Source organism: Ipomoea nil, unplaced genomic scaffold (assembly GCF_001879475.1).
Source record: "Ipomoea nil cultivar Tokyo-kokei standard unplaced genomic scaffold, Asagao_1.1 scaffold3321, whole genome shotgun sequence".
NCBI lineage: Eukaryota > Viridiplantae > Streptophyta > Magnoliopsida > Solanales > Convolvulaceae > Ipomoea > Ipomoea nil.
In genome coordinates, this window is record NW_017619749.1 from 1999815 (window position 1) to 2013958 (window position 14144).

At 36.4% G+C, this 14144-nt stretch overlaps 3 protein-coding genes and 1 long non-coding RNA gene across 10 annotated transcripts; all 4 read right to left on the reverse strand.

Moving 5' to 3' along the window:
- Positions 1–275: 275 nt before the first annotated feature.
- LOC109170162 (cytochrome P450 82A1-like) lies at positions 276–3501 on the reverse strand. 7 transcript variants are annotated; one of them, XR_002052366.1, is made up of 7 exons: positions 2866–3044; positions 2693–2785; positions 2416–2610; positions 2194–2283; positions 783–1052; positions 592–676; positions 276–423 (listed from the first exon to the last, which is right to left on the reverse strand). XR_002052366.1 is itself a non-coding variant. In XM_019319153.1 (5 exons), the coding sequence occupies exons 2-5, from the start codon at positions 3159–3161 to the stop codon at positions 1921–1923; spliced, it is 507 nt and encodes a 168-aa protein (XP_019174698.1). In that variant the 5' UTR covers positions 3162–3264; positions 3342–3501; the 3' UTR covers positions 1502–1920. The 7 variants fall into 7 exon arrangements, 1 of the variants encoding a protein (XP_019174698.1); XR_002052365.1 differs by having other exon boundaries at positions 276–518; XR_002052364.1 differs by having other exon boundaries at positions 276–676; positions 2416–2593.
- A 1927-nt stretch (positions 3502–5428) lies between these two features.
- On the reverse strand, positions 5429–7582 carry LOC109169787 (eIF-2-alpha kinase activator GCN1-like). Its single transcript, XM_019318679.1, has 6 exons — positions 7456–7582; positions 7183–7297; positions 6785–6943; positions 6575–6671; positions 5818–5960; positions 5429–5734 (listed from the first exon to the last, which is right to left on the reverse strand). Exons 1-5 carry the CDS (start codon positions 7580–7582, stop codon positions 5850–5852), a joined length of 609 nt encoding a protein of 202 aa, XP_019174224.1. The 3' UTR covers positions 5429–5734; positions 5818–5849.
- Positions 7583–8353: 771 nt separating this feature from the next.
- On the reverse strand, positions 8354–10947 carry LOC109170166 (AP-2 complex subunit sigma-like). Its single transcript, XM_019319156.1, has 8 exons — positions 10878–10947; positions 10639–10728; positions 10378–10437; positions 10018–10219; positions 8956–9129; positions 8801–8860; positions 8660–8700; positions 8354–8418 (listed from the first exon to the last, which is right to left on the reverse strand). Exons 4-8 carry the CDS (start codon positions 10042–10044, stop codon positions 8403–8405), a joined length of 318 nt encoding a protein of 105 aa, XP_019174701.1. The 5' UTR covers positions 10045–10219; positions 10378–10437; positions 10639–10728; positions 10878–10947; the 3' UTR covers positions 8354–8402.
- Positions 10948–13837: 2890 nt separating this feature from the next.
- Positions 13838–14125, reverse strand: LOC109170170. The gene is made up of 3 exons (XR_002052371.1): positions 14114–14125; positions 13992–14023; positions 13838–13908 (listed from the first exon to the last, which is right to left on the reverse strand). It is a non-coding gene; the product is annotated as an uncharacterized LOC109170170 (long non-coding RNA).
- Between the last annotated feature and the right edge of the window lie 19 nt (positions 14126–14144).

Sequence of the window (14144 nt, forward strand, 5' to 3'; positions counted from 1 at the left end):
AATAATTTTCATTTATAAGATATGCGATAAATTCAACATTTTGTTGGCCTAAAACAAATAATTATTATCACGAGAAAAATGATAAATGGCACACAAATCATCCCAATCAGAACACTCATCATATAATATATGGAATGATGATTTCTAGAAAGCTTATCACAATATTTTACTTTCAATCATGCTCTAAATATAAAGACATAGGGCATATTCTCATCAATGCCCGAAAATATATATGACTTGTGCACAAAGTTGTCTACTACCACATTTTTTTTTTGTCTACTACCACATAAATATATATACATACACACACATTTTATTATATTAAAACAATAAATTCGTTGTAGCTGTACTCTCATGTTCAGTACCTTTAATTTGCAGCCATGAAATTGGAGTTGAACATTCTCACATGAAAGCACTCTCTACCTAAAGGACAGACACGATGTCTTCTTCAATCCTATGTCATGAACACTCCATCTTCTTTACGCGTAAAATCGAAAGAAATTCTAGAGATTCAAAGTCTCAAAAGAAGCAGGCATAATCAATCCTAAATGTTCAGAAAGATCAAAAGGGAGCAAATGAAAAGGTGCATACTTTGGAATATGGATGAAGGTTGGCCATCATGGATCATCAATCTTCACTCCAACTTCTCAAATTCATTAAACCTCCCTATGATAGCCTGCAGTTTCATAAGAAAATATCAGACATCCATTTTTCTGCAAAAACTATGCAAAGTACACTTCACTAGAACAAGGATCAGGCATGAGAAACGCGATTACTCTCACCTTCTTACTTGTTTCTTGGATCTCCCCAGCGAGAACAGATTAGATATACCATCATAGGAAAACAATCAATCAGAAGTATAAATTACAATGCTGCCTGCATACACAAGGGGAAACAGTAGAAATAAAAGAGAAAACATCAACTACAAGCCATTACAACCCTGCAGGACCAAAGAATTCACTCTCATACTCTGTAAAAGAGTCTTCAAAACGATGGCCTCGGGGTTTAACAGTATGTTTTCTCTCATCTGCTTCTTGCATTAGTTAGTGAAACTGTGGAAGAGAAGTAGCACGTGAGAAACAATTGTCTCATATTTCATCTTAACTATTTCCTTCTCCTTCCACTCTTCACCACAATCAACATCAGAGTCAATATTCAATCATTGCACCTTTGGCAGTACAGATTAAGGAATCAATGGCCTCTTATCCTCATATGCACATATGAGCTAAAGCTTGAATTTAGCATAAAGTATTACACTTTGAAGGGAATAGAACACACTGCACAGAACTTATCATTGCATGAACATTTACATGAGGCAATAGAATGATCTGTGAATAAAAAATAAAAAAATAATAAAAAAAGTTTTAACACACTCATCTCCACAAAGTTGGTGAATTTGGGGTCTCTATTGGCGACCAACGGATGATCTGTGAAATATATCATATATTTCCTAAAAAAATGAGGCTTTCATAAGACCGTCTCATTTGATAGAAATCTGATTTATGTTAATGATGTTGTAATTCTTTTCCTACTTTATTCCATTGCAAGACATTATGCTTGGAGGAAATTACAATTTACCAAAAGCAAAAAATAGGTGAAATGACAAAGATACTCTTAATAATTATTACTTCGATCTCATGACCCCCAACATAAGAGAGGTCACTACATGCCATCTGAGCACAAGGTGTTTTCCTTCATAATTCCTTCATCCCAACCAAACACCCCGTTAATGTTCATATCTCTCCCCGAGTCCCTGACATTTCAACAAGATGATTTGTGAGACCAAATGTTCTTGCACATTTTTCTTCTAATTGTTTGCCTTTTAATTCCTTTCATCATTTTCCTTTCTATGTTTTCCGCTTCTAATATGGTTGATTTGGAAGAATTTGTCAAGAGTGACCAGTACGAGGAAGAGTGGGATCAACTCAAAATCTTGTCCCAAAACATCAAGGTCCTTATGACTATTAATAAACCTCTCAGGTTTAAATTCGTGAGGGCTAGACCAAACTTGTGGATCTCGTTGGAGTTTCCACAAGTTAAGAACAACCAAGTGTCTTTTGGAACATGAAAACTAGATACGATGCAATCTTTTATGAACATTCTTGGGCCTCCTAGTGGAGCTGGGTACATCCTAAATGTTTCTTTCACAATAGCTTGAAGATACACCAAGTTCTTGATATCTGATTCATTTACCTTTCTTTCCTCGCCAACTACAATGTCTAGTTCTTCTTGAGCCCATGTTAGCATGATCGAGGTCGTATCTGCTCCTCCAACAATCAAATTCTGATATAGTTAAAGAAAATTGTGAATTAGATACATAATATAAATTAAAGTTATATGCATTATTTTTAATTTCAAGTACACATGGAGGACTTAAATTTAGGAATAATAATTTGGTAAACCAAGAGTGCATACCATGCAAGCATATTTGATGACACTATTTTTTTGGGTTGCTGACTTTAATGCAGAGGGGTTCCTGATCATACTTGCTATTTTTTTTTAGCTGTCTGGTGCTTCTTAGCATCAGTTTGTTGGGCTGTTTTTTGAGAAGTTATTTTTGGTGGCTGAGGGGTGCATGCTCCCGTTAAATAATCTTAGCAATCAGTGAAACTACGTTGGCTTTGTCAGTGAAACTTAATTGAGACAAACCAAATTGTATAAACAAAGTTAATATTCACAGAGTGGAGCAAACCTTGAAGTGAGGACAGCTTCTTACAGGATCCTTGAGAATTGATATTACAGCAGAAACAGAACCATGAACAGCTGACGGCTTGTCACTAGATCCCTGAGAAGTTAGCTAAATGTAATAAGAATCATAACGCCCAAAACAACAGTAGAATACTATGCAGATGGAGCAAAACATACCAAATTACTTCCCCGTCGGGAGTCACTTCTTGAGAGAGAGAGAGAGAGAGAAGGTCAACAAAGAAAAATCGAGAAGGGATGGGAATTAGAGTGGATGAGTACAAAAGGATGGAGAATAGGAAGGAAAAAGAAGGAAAGAAAGAGAGAAACGATCAAGGAAGATGGGAAAGAGAAGAACAAAATTAAGATGAGAAAAGGGGGGATAGAATAAAAAGAAAGAAATTGATAAATATTAGAACGAAAAGGAAAAGAAAAATAGAATTAGAGTAATAGATTATGAGCTGAGCTGAGCTCATAAACTTTTATTGGACAGTAACGTTGAGCTGTTTCAAGTTCAGGATCCTTAGGCCTTGTCAGTGTAAGCTTAGGCTTCCTCTGCACTGATCCAGCCATACCAACCTGAAAAATAGTTCAAATTTTTAAAGAAAGCGTACTAGAAAAACAATAAAACTTTTAAGCAAGTTATTTGTATTTACATGTGACATGGAACAATTCATGTGTAGCATTGACATCTGACTTGGATTCAAACTTCCTCATCATTTCTGCCATTGAAATAAATGGGGCTGCTCGTTCTCGAACATAAATCTGAAATAGAGATTTTCACCATGTATTAGATTCAGAAATTAATGTCCACAAATGAAATGCAAGACATAAAAAATGCATACTAACCTTTCTGCTTATCATCAGATCATAGCTTCATCTCCATCCTCATCATCATCTGCCATTTCTCTATCAGATTCATCGTCATCATCATCACTTTGAAATCCATCCATCTCAACCTCATCTTCAGCTTCCTCTGCCTTTGCAGCTTCTGAAGATTTAGAAGGTAGAAAATGATATCAAACATTAAGAGAATATACCATCTAAAGTGCAAATGAAACAAATAGAAAAACCAGTATGGGAAGAACATAGGAAAAAAAAAAATTAAAATAGTTACTTACCAGCAAGTTGCTCGTTGTGCATACAAGGAGGTCAAGAATGGCCTTAAAAATGCCCTCTAAGGTTGCTGCTGGCATTTGATCAGCAGGAAGACTGAGCAATGATGTCAAGCCCAAGCAGCAAACCTTCTTCTCATGCTCCCTGCAATACCAACATGGTAAGAATTAGAAACCCATCACTTTCCTTAGCTTTGTTTTTCTTATGCCTTTTACATCTCTGCACAAGAACTACAAGACCAACATATTGCTACCTTTTAGAATTAGCTCGAGCTTCACTTTTTTTAGTTTGTTGTAGCATATGGAACCAAAGATTGAAGATCTCTGTAGCAACACAAAGCAGTATGCTCAGCGTAAATGAAGGGTTATAGTAAAGAGCATCAGCAATCTGTCAATAAGAAACAAATTTAGAAGTTATTTCACAGGAAAAGGACACAAACACAGAACGTGTGAATCTGTAGGGGAAAATATAGCAAAAAGTAGATCCACTAAAAAATAAAGTATCCAGTAATTATTTTGTTTTAATACAGTAGACTTCATGTATCATTTAAAGATGGGGCTCATATATCAGGTATATGCAGAACTGCAAGTGCACTCACAACCTTTCATTGAAATTTGAACTCATTTACATGCAATGTGACCTATGCCTCCTCAACAGGAACAAAGGCAAAGAAATGAGTTCAAATCACAATATTACTTGTTAGATCAAATAAGTTTTCTAATCATGCAAAGGAACAATACACACATAATCTCCATGTTTTATAGACTGGGAACCACTTCACAAAAAAAAAAAAAAAAAAAAAAAAAACAAGGGAAACAAATGAATACAGAGAAATATTTAAGTATCTTACCACTTGGATCAGGAGGCACTTCAAGTATGGTGTTTCACTTCGATGCAGACATTCAATTGAGATTCTGAGATATGGCTCAACCCAGTGATCGACCTGTCCTTTGCAGTTCTGGAATGGAACTTCGATGAGCTTAGGTGCACTATCTTCTATGTTTTTGTCCCATCAATTTCAGGTTTTCACTGAGTTCTATCTATATAGACCTGAAAAGTGAAAAATGCATATAATGGCTACCAAGATGATTCTTGTGCTCCACTGACATGTGCATGTGCATGTGCATGTGCAGACACAATACTTACGAAAGGGGAAGGTGAACAAGCTTAGGAAGGATATGAGGCAGCACAACACTGGTCCTGACACTGAAAGAACCTTGGGAAGGATATGAGGCAGCACAGCACTAGTCCTGACACTGAAAGAAGCATCCAATACATTTTAAAAATCAGAAAAGGTGCCCAGGCAAATATGTAAGAAAATACACATTTCAAATGGTTTTCAACCTTAAAATCTGTTTTAAACCATCCAGAGCAGTATCAGGGTTTAATAAGAATCATAATGCCCAAAACAACAGTAGAATACTATGCAGATGGAGCAAAACATACCAAATTGCTTCCCCGTCGGGAGTCACTTCTTGAGAGAGAGAGAGAGAGAGAGAGAGAAGGTCAACAAAGAAAAAACGAGAAGGGATGGGAATTAGAGTGGGTGAGTGAGAAAGGATGGAGAACATGAAGGAAAAAGAAGAAAAGAAAGAGAGAAACGAATAAGGAAGATGGGAAAGAGAAGAAGAAAATTAAGATGGGGGGATAGAATAAAAAGAAAGAAATTGATAAATATTAGAACGAAAAGGAAAAGAAAAATAGAGTTAGAGTAGTAGATTATGAGCTGAGCTGAGCTCATAAGCTTTATACGACAGTAACGTTGAGCTGCTTCAAGTTCAGGATCCTTTGGCCTTGTCATTTTTAAGCAAGTTATTTGTATTTACATGTAACATGGAACAATTCATGCGTGGCATTGACATCTACTAGATTCAAACTTCCTCATCATTTCTGCCATTGAAATAAATGGGGCTGCTCGTTCTCGAACATAAATCTGAAATAGAGATTTTCACCATGTATTAGATTCAGAAATTAATGTCCACAAATGAAATGCAAGACATAAAAATGCATACTAACCTTTCAGCTTATCCTCGGATCATAGCTTCATCTCAACCCCTCATCATCATCTGCCATTTCGCTATCAGACTCATCGTCATCATCATCACTTTGAAATCCATCCATCTCAACCTCATCTTTAGCTTCCTCTGCCTTTGCAGCTTCTGAAGATTTAGAAGGTAGAAAATGATATCAAACATTAAGAGAATAATCGAATATACCATCTAAAGTGCAAATATAATAATTCTTGGAAGAATTTCTATGCTATAATTATTGAATATTAGAAAATTTGGTATACAAATGAAGAGATTCTATCAATTTATATTTTAAGTTCACAAACAAAGGATAAGCAGGAATACCTGGAGGAACATAGGAAGCACAGGTTGAAGAGCTTTCCGGGGGCAAAAACCAGGTATTAGAACCTAACAAAGATCTTACCAATCCTAGTTGTGAGTGCACTTAGTTTACCAAGGGCAAGAGCAGCACTTGATCGAACAGTCCTGCAAACAACTTGCATAGCATGAGCTAGGAATATACATCGTAGTACCGAACCAAACATACTAAATGAGTCTCAAGATGAACCGAAAAACCATAAGTATTAGAATCTAACCTTAACCTTATATTATCCTGCAAACACTTAACAAATGTCGTTTGAAGCTGGGGAAGAAATATCCTCATGAATTCCAACATCTGAAGCCTGCTGCCCATATCACCACAATATTAGATTTTGAAAGTTAAAACCAAAGAAAAGAAAAAAGCATAAGAAGAAGTATGTCACCTGTAAAGCAGATAAAAGATCACTAACCAAAGGATCAATCCTAGTTGTGAGTGCACTTAGTTTACCAAGGGCAACAGCAGCACTTGATTGAACAGTCCTGCAAATAACTTGCATAGCATGAGCTAGGAATATACATACATCGTAGTATCGAACCGAACAGAATAAACGAGTCTCAAAAAGAACTGAAAACCATAAGTATTAAAAGCTAACCTTGTAATATCCTGCAAACACTTAACAAATGTTGTTTGAAGCTGGGGAAGAAAAGGCTTTAGGGCCAACCCACCCTTCCATATTATGATGCTCAAAGTTGAGAGAATTGAACTTTTAACTTTCCATGGGAATCTGTCCCCTATTATACGAATGAACGACCTACACCAAATAACAATTCATGAACAAGCAATAATCTAGAATGGCGTTACACTGGTGACCCAAAGGTTCAGACAAGTAGAGGACTGTTTTATAGTTGATACACTAATAAAGGGCATAGTTCACTGCATACCATATATAGGCAACGTAATGTCTACGTATAGCTTATTTTGTTGGTTGCAATCCTTTTAATAGTCTCAGTCAAAACTAGCAATGTGTAGAACTATAGTAACAGCTCATACCCTGTGATTGGAATGACAAACTCCTTTAATGCTTGATCACTTGTCACTTCAATTAACTCTCCAAGGCCCAAAGCTGCTTGCTCTCTTAATTTAGAAGATCCACTTATAAGACCCCCTACAGATAATAGAGGAAATTCACATTACCATGCAATCAAAGCTCAACAATCTTGCAGTCTTAATACTTGTGGCCAATGCTTGTAATAATGGTATACAAATGAATAGATTCTTCCAATGTAAACTTTAAGTTCACAAACAAAAGATAAGCAGGAATACCTGGAAGAAAATAGGAAGCACAGGTTGCAGAGATTTCCGGAGGCAAAAACCAGGTATTAGAACTGGTACTCCCTGCATGTTCGCAAATCAACAGGAAGCATAAAAAATAAACAGATTGTACCACCATTTGGAGTAAAATGCACACTCCTTTACCTTTTTATTCCTACGTTCTTTATCCCTGGAAGTTGATACTGCATCAGAACCAACTTTATATACACAGGAAGAACTTCTCTAGGAACTGATCTTATCACACTAGACGATGCTCCCTAAGCAACCTGTAAAAGAGCATGGCAAGATAAACTAGTACATTGAAGTGCGGTGTATAAATGTCATGCAATGAATCAAAATAATACCATCACGGTAGCTGAATCTGAATCAGGGTGGATATCACATTTGGAGCCTCATCAACAAGATATACTGCATCAGAACCAACTTTATATACAAAGGAAGAACTTCTCTAGGAACTGATCTTATCACACTAGACGATGCTCCCTAAGCAACCTGTAAAAGAGCATGGCAAGATAAACTAGTACATTGAAGTGCGGTGTATAAATGTCATGCAATGAATTTTTAATACCATCACGGTAGCTGAATCTGAATCAGGGTCGATATCACATTTGGAGCCTCATCAACAAGATATAGATCACTGGTTTTGGATAAATATCCAATTAAGCATGCAGAACTTTGTCCGATTGAAGCCTGGAAGAATAAAACTTAAATAGTGTTAGCTAAAGAATGGAATAAAAAGAAAAGAAAGTCACATAATCATTATGTAAAACAATAAATCATGCCTGAATATCAGTATAGCCCATTGCAGTGAGTAAAGCATGAAGGATGGTACCAAGGTGGACATCAAGACCAGGTCCAGCAACCTCTGCTAAAGCTCCCAAAGCATGTGCATTGAAGGCACTGGATATAAAGCACTCTCACATGAAAACACTCTCTATCTAAAGTTCAGAAGCAAACTGAATCATGAATAGGGGGAGGAAATGACCTAGCTATCACAATGTCTTCTTCAATCCTATGACATGAACACTCAATCCATCTTCTTTACGCGTAAAATCGAAAGAAATTCTAGAGATTCAAAGTCTCAAACAGAAGCAGGCATAATCCTAAATGTTCAGAAAGATCAAAGGGGAGCAAATGAAAAAGGTGCATACTTTGGAATATGGATGAAGGTTGGCCATCATGGATCATCAATCTTCACTCCAACTTCTCCAATTCATTCAACCTCTCTATGATAGCCTGCAGTTCCAGATGAAATCAAACATCCATTTTTTCTAAAAAATCTATGCAAAGTACATTTCACCACAACAAGGATAAGGGGTCTTGCGATTACTCTCACCTTCTTACTTGTTTCTTGGAGCTCCCCAGCGAGAACGAATTCATCTAAGATTAGATATACCTTCATAGGAAAACAATGCAGCATACAAAAGGTAAATACACTAGAAGTAAAAGAAAATACAGAGATTCACAATGAGAAAGACTGACAAACCATACCTTGTGAAAGTTAAAAACCAAATCTAACTCGCAAACATTACTAAAGAAGTGATCCAGTATCTCCACAAACGAGTGGATGCACTCCAAATAAACCAACTCGTTGTCCGTCATATCAACACAGAGCGAGAAAAATAGCCCAGCATACCACCTGTAGATTATCTTGTGTGCTCGGAACTGACAAGGAAACATCAACTACAAGCCATTACAATCCCGCAGGACCAAAGAATTCACTCTCTGTAAAAGTGTCTTCAAAACAACACCCTCGGGGATTAACAGTATGTTTTATCTCATCTCCTTCCTGGATTAGTTAGTAGAACTGTGGAAGAGAACTAGCAGGTGAGAAACAATTAACTATTTCCTTCACATTCCGCTCTTCACCACAATCAACAGAGTCAGTATTCAATCAGAGCATCTTTGGCAGTACAGTTTAAGGAATAGAACACACAGCACAGATCTTATCATTGCATGAAAAGTTTTACATGAGGCAATAGAACAATTTGTGAAAAAAAAGAAGTTCTAACACTCTCAGCTCCACAAAGTTGGTAAAACTTCTAACACTCTCAGCTCCACCCTACAGATAATAAAGGAAATTCACACAACCATGCAATCAAAGCTCAACAATCTTGCATTCTTAATACTTGTTACCAATGCTTGTAATAATGCGAAACAGATTCCAAAAACAACAGCAATAATAAAAACAATCTTTATGTATAATTAATAGATTATACTTAGTTCCTTACATATAATAATTCTTGGAAGAATTTCTCTGCTATAATTATTAAATATTAGAAAATTTGGTATACAAATGAAGAGATTCTTTTTAGGGCAAAAAATAAATGAAGTAAGCCTACAAAAGAATATTGACACCTATAAACTTAAATGAATCAACCAGATTTCCCATAGTATTTCAAAGAGAGAGAGAGAGAGCATGGTAAGCATAAAGAACAAGCGTAAAGCATGTAATTATAATACATAGCCCGTTCAACAGGAAGGAGCACATTAAGATGCCAACTCCATAGCAAACATGTAAACCTTGTATATAACAACAAAATAAAAGATTACCAGCGTTAGTGATATTAGGATAGTCATAACAACAGGAAGATCTTTGGTTCCAAGAACATCAGCCACAGAATGTAAAGCCAATGCTATCCCCTTGTCTGCCGATCCAACCAGCAACTAAAGAGCACACTTGAAAATTATTTTTAAACCTGTAAGTTTTTGTCCCATCAATTTCAGGTTTTCTCCGAGTTCTCTCTAGATAGACCTGCAAAGTGAAAAGTGCATATTATGGCTACCAAGATGATTCTTGTGCTCCACTGACATGTGCATTGAAGGCACTGGATATAAAACCAAAGATCATTGTGAATAATAAAGAAATACTACTCTATACAAAAAGCTATAATAAGCAGACACAATACTTACGAAAGGGGAAGGTGAACAAGCTTGGGAAGGATATGAGGCAGCACCGCACTGGTCCTGACACTGAAAGAAGCATCCAATACATTTTAAAAATCAGAAAAGGTGCTCAGGCAGATATGTAAGAAAATACACATTTGCAAATGGTTTTCAACCTTAAAATCTGTTTTAAACCATCCAGAGCAGTATCAGGGTTTGATACTGAAAGAAGCATCAAATACATTTTAAAAACCAGAAAAGGTGCTCAATTTGCAAATGGTTTTCAACCTTAAAATCTGTTTTAAACCATCCAGAGCAGTATCAGGGTTTGATCGTCCTCCAGAGCATGCAGAAGTGTCGGAACAATCTCATCAATTGCTATCATTCAGGAAAGCAGTAAGAAATTTTTCATACAGGAAAGGCACAAACAATCTTTGACGAGACAAATGTTTCACGTTTCATGTTTTCCAGGGATAATCCTAAATGTTCAGAAAGATCAAAGGGGAGCAAATGAAAAAGGTGAATACTTCGGAATATGGATGTTGGCCATCATGGATCATCAATCTTCACTCCAACTTCTCCAATTCATTCAACCTCTCTATGATAGCCTGCAGTTTCAGAAGAAATCAAACATCCATTTTTTTCTGCAAAATCTATGCAAAGTACACAAGGCACAAGAAAAATCCTTCTTCTCGCGATTACTCTCACCTTCTGACTTGTTTTTTGGAGCTCCCCAGCGAGCACGAATTCATCTAAGATTAGATATACCTTCATAGGAAAACAATCAATCAGAAGTATAAATTACAATGCAGCATACACAAGGCGAATACACTAGAAATAAAAGAAAATACAGAGATTCACAACGAGAAAGATGACAAACCATACCTTGTGAAAGTTAAAAACCAAATCTAAAAAAGTGATCCAGTATCTCCACAAACAAGTGGATGCACTCCAAATAAGCCAACTCGTTGTCCGTCATTTCAACATAGCGAGAAAAATAGCCCAGCATACCTCCTGTAGATAATCTTGTGTGTTCGGAACTGACAAGGAAAACATCAACTACACAATCCCGCAGGACCAATAAATTCACTCTCATCTCCTTCTTGGATTTGTTAGTGGAACTGTGGAAGAGAACTAGCAGGTGAGAAACAATTATCTCATATTTCATCATAACTATTTCCTTCTCATTCTGCTCTTCACCACAATCAACAGAGTCAGTATTCAATCAGAGCATCTTTGGCAGTGCAGGTTAAGGAATCAATGGCATCTTAACTAAGAAGGGAATAGAACACACAGCACAGGTCTTATCATTGCATGAAGTTTTACATGCGGCAATAGAATGATCTGTGAAAAAGAAAAAGTTTTAACACTCTCAGCTCCACAAAGTTGGAGAATTTGGGGTCTCTATTCACAAGCAACCGATGAACCTTCCAGATCGAATGTTAAAACTCAGCGACTCAGTGTTAATGATCAAATGTATCGGGATATCATAGCAAGAACACGTGTTCGACTTTGTGCTTCACAGATTCCTCGAGAGGGGGGGTGGGGGGGGGGGGGGGGGGGGTAATACTTGGCCAAACGAGTCTATCCTTGCAAGTTTTGAAGCAGAATGAATCAAATCTGCCCTTTTCAAGCCCAAACAAAACCATCAACCAATTCGCCAGAAAATGAATCGAGAGAACACCCAAATGGCAATGCTTGAAATTACCATTTTGATAGAACCACTGATTCAGTCGGGCATTTAGCGAAAAAGAGAAGCTTTTCTGTTTTGCCCACCATCTGGAACAGTATTTTATTTTGTAGTATTTCTTTTCTTCTTTTAAAAAAAAAATTACAGCCACCTAGTATTTTTAATTTTTAATGAGAGAAACATCTGAATCCTGATGCCCATATCACCACAATATTAGATTTTGAAGGTTAAAACCAAAGAAAAGAGAAGAAAAAAAAAACATAAGATGAAGTATGTCACCTGTAAAGCAGATAAAAGATCACTAACCAAAGGATCAATCCTAGTTGTGAGTGCACTTGATCGAACAGTCCTGCAAACAACTTGCATAGCAAGAGCTAGGAATATACATGGTTGCCAAACCATAAACGAGTCTCAAAAAGAACCGAAAACCATATACACATATGAATGTGAATGAAATGAGAAAGAGAAGAAGAAGAACAAGAACAAGAAGAATAGAATAGAAAGAGTGGGTATAATAAGAAGAAAGAGAATGAATATGAGAACAAGAGAAGAAAAAAAGAGTAGCAGTAGACAAACAGAAAAGAGAAGATGAAGGAATATGGAAAATGAAGAATGAGGGTCAAAACGGAGAAAAAGAAGAAAAATAAGAAGGTTGATGAGGATAAGAGATAGAAAGTGAAAGGAAGACGATAAAAGGAGAAAGTGTGAGAAAAGGAGTTTGGAGAATAAGAAGGAAAAATCAAAACTTAATGTCAGGAAAAATCAAAACTTAATTTCAGGAAAAATCAAAACTTAATGTAAGAACAAATCAATACTGGAAAAAACTACTGACCTGTCTAGAAATACTTCACGCAAGGTTGTAATGATACCATATTTCTTAATGCAGGAAATTTTGAAACCCTTAACCCCTGCAAGTCCAAAAGCTGTTCCTCAGTGCTCCCCATATTTGTCATTCTTCATAATTTATCTAGAAGCCTCGAAACAAGATCAGGTGCATCCTCCTGATGAATGTAAAAAGGAAATAACAAAAGAAAGATCAAATGTGAGAGCAAATATTTTGTATTTGAAAAGTGCAGTAAGGTATTTATAAGAAAAGGGGAGAGGAATTCAAAAGAAAAAAGTAAGAATAAAGAGAAATAGTAGATAAACAATAAGAAATTCATTCAACTTCACTTTTGGCAGATCAGAAAAAAATACAAGGAAACAAGGGTAAGGGTAATAAAACAGGGGATTTAGCCACAAGGCCCAAAACAAAGATATTTGTTAAGAGTCCCACATCTATAAAATAAGAGAGAACATATGGGTTTATAAGGCCATGGGTTAGACTAGCTAATTGGTTGGATTCAATCTTTTAGTGTGGTTTGGCCCATGTACATTATAGCCCAGTTGAGTGACCATGGCCCAATCTTAAATTATAACAATATTGTATATCAATGATAAAAATAGAAGGGCTTAGGAGAAAGAACAGATTATAGAAATACATTAGAAGTGCAATCTAGGGGGTGCCAAACTGGATTGGAGTTAAGCCATAGTTGAGTTGAGTTTGTTTGATATGAACAACATTCAATATGCAACAGAAACCTATGGTCCAAGTAGATAAAATAATCTAAAATAACATATCACAGGTAGGTGCTTACAACTGAGGCATGTGAGGAATTCGAGGCTCTTTGGGTCTTGCAGGACCATTCTGTTGCTTGAAATATTCCGACTCCGAGTAAGTATTGACAAAGAGAATTGTCAAAAATCATTCAACAAAAAGATAATTTTATTAGTCAGCTGGCAATTAGCATACTTGCGCTTTCGCTTCTTCTTGGTGGCTCAATCCAATTTTCACTGGCAATCTTCTTAAAATCAACCTTATTTTCATCCTTCATCAGCAACAAAGTAAAATATCAGAAATGGCAGCTTCAGAAAAAGAACCCCAAAAAACGAAAGATCATAGACAACTAACCTTTTCATCATCAAAGTCATAGATATCAGCAGCTGCATAAAATGAGATCTAGATTATCCCAGAGAGAGAGAAAAGATAACATATGGTCATCCATCGTAAACTTGATAGCATCTTTTGTAAACTTCTTCATCTTGGCATCAAGCTCAGTTGTAG

Coding starts and splice junctions, on each gene's coding strand:
- LOC109169787 (XM_019318679.1), bottom strand. CDS start 7,582: ATGGTGGTACAATCTGTTTATTTTTTATGCTTCCTGTTGATTTGCGAA. Junction 7,298..7,455: donor TGCTTCCTATTTTCTTCCAG/GTATTCCTGCTT, acceptor TATTATCTGTAG/GGGGTCTTATAAGTGGATCT. Junction 5,961..6,574: donor ATCTTTTATCTGCTTTACAG/GTGACATACTTC, acceptor CTAAATCTTCAG/AAGCTGCAAAGGCAGAGGAA.
- LOC109170166 (XM_019319156.1), bottom strand. CDS start 10,044: ATGACTATCCTAATATCACTAACGCTG. Junction 9,130..10,017: donor TCCTAATATCACTAACGCTG/GTAATCTTTTAT, acceptor TTTCCTTGTCAG/TTCCGAGCACACAAGATAAT. Junction 8,861..8,955: donor TGGTTTTTAACTTTCACAAG/GTATGGTTTGTC, acceptor TTTCCTATGAAG/GTATATCTAATCTTAGATGA.
- LOC109170162 (XM_019319153.1), bottom strand. CDS start 3,161: ATGAGCTCAGCTCAGCTCATAATCTA. Junction 2,786..2,865: donor CCCGACGGGGAAGTAATTTG/GTATGTTTTGCT, acceptor CTAACTTCTCAG/GGATCTAGTGACAAGCCGTC. Junction 2,284..2,692: donor GAAGCTGTCCTCACTTCAAG/GTTTGCTCCACT, acceptor TAACTATATCAG/AATTTGATTGTTGGAGGAGC.